The 5,334-nt window shown below is 36.9% G+C and overlaps 1 protein-coding gene across 1 annotated transcript in view; it reads left to right on the top strand.

Moving 5' to 3' along the window:
* The window catches only part of LOC106110036 (serine protease gd-like), a 9,401-nt gene extending 4,728 nt beyond the window's left edge, over positions 1-4,673 (top strand). Inside the window, exons 3-7 of the mRNA XM_013291719.1 lie at positions 326-557; positions 1,012-1,121; positions 1,805-1,975; positions 2,756-2,912; positions 3,753-4,673. Of these exons, the coding sequence (XP_013147173.1) occupies positions 326-557; positions 1,012-1,121; positions 1,805-1,975; positions 2,756-2,912; positions 3,753-3,973 (891 nt within the window). The 3' untranslated portion in view covers positions 3,974-4,673. The remainder of the gene's footprint in view (positions 1-325; positions 558-1,011; positions 1,122-1,804; positions 1,976-2,755; positions 2,913-3,752) is intronic.
* Positions 4,674-5,334: the final 661 nt, after the last annotated feature.

The raw sequence follows: 5,334 nt of genomic DNA, 5'->3' as shown, positions 1-5,334 counted from the left end.
TTTTTTGAGAATATTTTGTTTTGTTTTTAGTGCATTTTGTTTTGTTTTTCGTGTATTTTGTTTGGAAGTCGGTTTTGTTTTTTTATTATTTTGGATACCAGTAGTTTATGAGTTTACTCCATTTATCTGCTCCGCGTAAAGTGTGGAAAGAAGCATGTTAAACATGAAGAAATCTGACAAAGTGAAATGTACTGTAATCGCGAAAAAAACTAGACTAACTAACATCATCACAACAATAAAACGACTCAAATGGAGATGGACGGGACACACTTTACGCGGAGCAGATAAGTCAAAAATAGGATAAATTAATTTATGTCTGTTGTAGGGTTTTTTGAGAAAGTTCGTCAAAAGTTCAATAGACGGGAATGCGCCAATCTCATTAGTTGGAGGAGGTACATGTGGCAGAAGAAAGGTGTTGCATGCAGAACTGATCGTTGAGGGAGAGGCGACTAAAACTGGTGACTGGCCATGGCACGTCGCCATATACAGACTTTATAAGAGAGAAATCAAATACATCTGTGGTGGAACTTTACTTTCCAAGAACTTTGTATTGACTGGTAAGAATGATGACTAAGTTAATAATTACAATAACAGGGAAATACCATAATCTTTGAGCATCGCAAACTGTTTGCGCGATTGTCGATTGTTTCGCAGCCGATTCAACTGTTTAGTTGCACAACTAAAAACAAGTAGTGCGTGCTCCTTTATATGGAGGAGATATTTCCTATGGGAAAGCGAGACTAAACATTTGTGCTATAGTTTAGTTTGGTGTGCGCACGCTCTAAGCGTAAGTAGAACTATTCTGCGCTTCTGATTAGCGTGGGAAACTAAAAAACTAGACTTACTGACAAAGAGTTATAAAATTATACTCTAAATAAAGATGTTAATGTATGTTTTATCAGAAATACTGATGATGGTCCAGATCTTGGGCCTATAACCTATGCTTAACTGTAAGATTTTAATGTTATAATTGAAATTCTTGCAGGAGTTATTGATTGTGTAATGTTTTAGCCGCACATTGCGCTTCAGTCAGAGGCCAGACAGTGATCCCGGAGACGTTGAATGTAGTGCTTGGTAAACACAACCTCGTCGGAGGCGATGTCGCGGTGCAAGAGAAAGAAGTAAGATTTACAACTCTTTACAATAATGAAAGAACATGGCAAGGGTTTAAGCACTAGACTTGTAATCTGACGGTAACTAGATGTTCTTACGTTGAAGGAAAAGATATGTATGTATGTGTGAAGTCAACCCGCAGTGTAGCGTGGTTGACTATGGGCTAGTTAATCCTATCATGGGGAGGCTCCGAGCCCCTTAAGCAAAAGCGGTTCTGTGGCGTGCCACACAATGGCCAGGAGGGAACGAAGGGGTTTAGTGAGGTTATGCCCCCCACTATGAGGGGAAAGTCCCACATTACTCTCGGGTCTGCCCCGAGGCATGGAGTATGCGTAATGCATTCCCCTTCGGAAAAAAAGGCTCCGAGCCCCTCAGTGAGGACGTATACATATAACAATTATATATCGGTTTCGCGCAATTTCTATATTTATGTAAATTGATACTAAATAGAAACAGACGGTTATTTTGTTATACGTTTTGTTGGCATTATATTCATTTTTGCTGCTAAAATTACCGTTATTTTGACTCATAAACAATCAAAAAGTAATAAATAAATGTGCCTTAAATGTTCTTGTTGCCACACTGAAAAATAATCTTATGAAATGCTTTCTTACTCCCGGTTTTGCTTGTTTTTTCTTCTTTAATTCCAACAACTTACGTATATCCATGCTAAATTTGTTACCATTTGCAGGTTTTCAGTGTAATATTACACGAACATTTCAAATACCAAATCAGTTTGGACAACGACATCGCATTGCTCAAGTTAAGGACTGAAGTCACATTTACTGATTACGTTCAGCCTGCTTGTTTATGGTCTGAGGAAGCACATGAAAGATATCCGATTAAAGAAATATTTGGCACTGTAAGTTGTATTTCTAGACTAGCATTCGCTCGCGACTATGTCCGCGTGATATTAATACAAGTATCCTATATGTTCTTCCAGAGTATCCTCTACATGTATGCCAAATTTCATTAAGATCCGTTCAGCAGTCTAGGCTACAAACTCTAACAAACATCCATCTTTCCATCTAAACTTTCACATTTATAATATTAGTATGATTTTAGAATTGCCTTTCTTACCTCCACATTGCTTATGAAGTTGACAAAAGACTGATGTATGCACATTTGTTCAACGAGAAATTCATTTGCGTGTTGTTTTGAGATCTTTGACTCGGACTCAAAACTGTCAACAAATGGAAATAACCAAAATCAAGACAAGCTTGTATAAGACATATGAGCTGTCCACGCTATTATTCTAATATTTTTAATTCAATTTCAACACCTTTTCCGTTAGTTAAAGCTCAACCCATCCGATGTAGGCATAACTATGTCAATATTGGCTGAGCCAGCATCTGAAGTGGCTGTACAATTATGCCAGCTCGTTTCTTAAAGTCTAAGAGCAGCACTATGGAATTGACATGTCTTTCCCAAGATAAAAATCCCCCTTTACCTAAGATTTAAAAAAAAATTCAAGAGCCATATAAAGGCCAAATTAGAGTATGCAGTTTCGGACGAAGATTTCAAAATGGCGTTTACATATCTTGAACTTTTAAAGATTAAAACCTTCGAGATATTCAGAGTAATGTGATCTCATCTTTATTGAAATGAAGGCTTAATTTGAAATGTGTGTTTTCTATTGCAGGTGGTAGGATGGGGTTTCGATCAATCAAACGAATTATCGACTCAACTCCGGCAAGCTACAATGCCTATAATACAAGAACAGAAATGCTATAAAAGCAATCCGTTATTCTACTCAAAGGTTTTGAACGATAATAAATTCTGTGCAGGCTGGGGTAACGGTAAGTTTCCATTGTTTAAATACTTTTTTCCAGTGGTAGAGCCCGCTTTAACATCTTCGCACGAAGGGGTCGGCTCGCCCGGTGTATTACCACGACCACACAGAAGACAGGCGTGAAGTGGGATCAATTCCGCGTTTCGTCTGATGAGTGTTGTGCTGGAGGCCTAATTTAAGTCCCTTTCTCTTTACCATACTTTTCTTATAAGGACAGGATGGGAAGAGGAATGGATTTGACGGTGGAGGAGATGCATAGGAAGGGAAAATGTTCTCTTTATGTGCGTCTCCTCTTCCGTCGGATAAGGGTAGGCAACGCATCTGCAATTGCAGATGTTATGGGCAGCGGTCGCTTTCCATTTTGGCGGATTCAGGTGACCGCTTGCTCATTTGCCACCTTATGTTATAAAAAAAATGTTTAAGCAATAGTTGTACTTTGAGTTCCGAGATATCAATTGATTTGAATTAATTCTGTAGCTGTTTTACTTTTGATTTAATTTCTATTTTCATGACTTTAAAGTGGATAATGACCGATGTTACGCGGTGTAACAAGTTACACAAATATTCATACCATTATACTGTTACAAGGAAACTAACAAACCGCTGCCATGACATGCCTCGTAATGTCGACATCTTACTAATATTATAAATGTGAAAGTTTAGATTAATGTTTATAAGAGCTTGTAGCCTAAACTGAGCGAATCTCAATGAAATTTGATAGAGATGTAGAATACAGGCTAGAAGAACACATAGGCTACTTATGTTCTTTTTCTACGCGTACGTAGTAGCGGGCTAAAGCAAGTAGCCTTAGTTATGGACTTGTCTATAATCTGTGAATATATTCTAGGTACATCTGCGTGTAATGGGGACAGTGGTGGAGGTTTCTTCGTCTTCACACCTGATGTGCGTCACGACAGCGCACCTAATTCATCAGGAGCATGGTTCCTTAAGGGTATAGTTTCTTTAACCGTGTCCAAGAGAGAAGCAAGGATATGTGATCCAACACAGTATGTAGTGTTCACAGACGTACCTAAATACAGAGAATGGATAGAGAAATATGTACAATAGTTTTAAATTTTAGTATAGGTTGAGAAAAAAATCATTAGTATTTGTGCAACGCAAGGGGGCAGGGGGCAACTGCGTCTCTCAGACATCAAAAAATAATTTTTACTACTAGCCTCCCTAGACATTTGATTATGCCCCCCCCCCATAATATGGCGACGCCCATATCTATTACTATCACAATTATTTATATTTTCAACTAAAGTCTAATGATTTGTGAAAGGAGACAAATAAAACTTACAACCGATTGTGGAATTCTCAAAAGTCTTATACAGTTCCACCACCAGTTCATAATATACCTAGTGAGATTATAAAATAACATAGTATAAAAACCGTTATACACTAATGTGCTATTAAATAGCATAATATAAAACAAGTTAAATTAAAAGCGAGCGCACACATTTGACTAAACAGTTGTGCGATAGATTAGTTAGATGTGCGCGCTCTTACTGTCACAAGCTTCTCAATTAAATGACTCAAAAAGTACTAGTATATACGTTAAACTTTTTTATTCACATTTCTTAAACAGGAAAATGTTTAAATCTCAAAAGAAACTACTAGAGTACAAATGGTAGAGAAACCAGAGTATTTTCATTCGTATATTAAATGCGGTAAAATCAAATCATGTAATTGCTAAGGTTTCAAATATTTGTTTATAAAAAAAATATAATTGTTTGATAAATATTAGAATTTTAAAATGCAAAAAGTGTTGTTTTCTTTGAGACTGTATTAAAATTTATCTAAATAAATATATTTCGATCAATAAATTATATGTTTTTTTTTTATAACATAAGGTGGCAAACAAGCAAGCGGCCACTTGAATCCGCCAAAATGGCGAAGCGACCGCTGCCCATAGACATCCGCAATTGCAGATGCGTTGCCTACCCTTATACGACGGAGGAGACGTACATAAAGAGGATATTTCCCCTTCCTATGCATCTCCTTCACCGTCAAATCCACTTCCCCTTCCCATCCTCTCCTTATAAGAAAAGGGTGATAAAGAGAAATGGACTTAAATTAGGCCTAATTCTAATTAGAAAGATATTAAACCATTTATAAACTTACTGTTTTTGATTTATAGTTATGTTGTTGAATATGTCAGCTTTTAAGGAAAGATCCTGGTCAATAACCTTTCAAAGTTTAAAATTTACTTTTAGTTATTTTATAAATAAAACACCTTTGAGTAAAAACAAGGTCGGTGGCTCAGTGGTTAAAGCACTTGACTTGTAATCTACAGGTCTTGGGTTCGAATCCCACTGTACCAATGTGATTTTCGAATTTTCATATGTACCTAATTTACCCGACGTTCTTACGGTGAAGAAAAACATCGTGATGCCTGCACATATCGGCGAAGAAATTCAAAGATA

Source organism: Papilio polytes, unplaced genomic scaffold (genome assembly GCF_000836215.1).
Source record: "Papilio polytes unplaced genomic scaffold, Ppol_1.0 DF820956.1, whole genome shotgun sequence".
Classification (NCBI taxonomy): domain Eukaryota; kingdom Metazoa; phylum Arthropoda; class Insecta; order Lepidoptera; family Papilionidae; genus Papilio; species Papilio polytes.
Note: the sequence above shows the minus strand (reverse complement) of the source record. Positions and strands in the feature narration are given on the sequence as shown.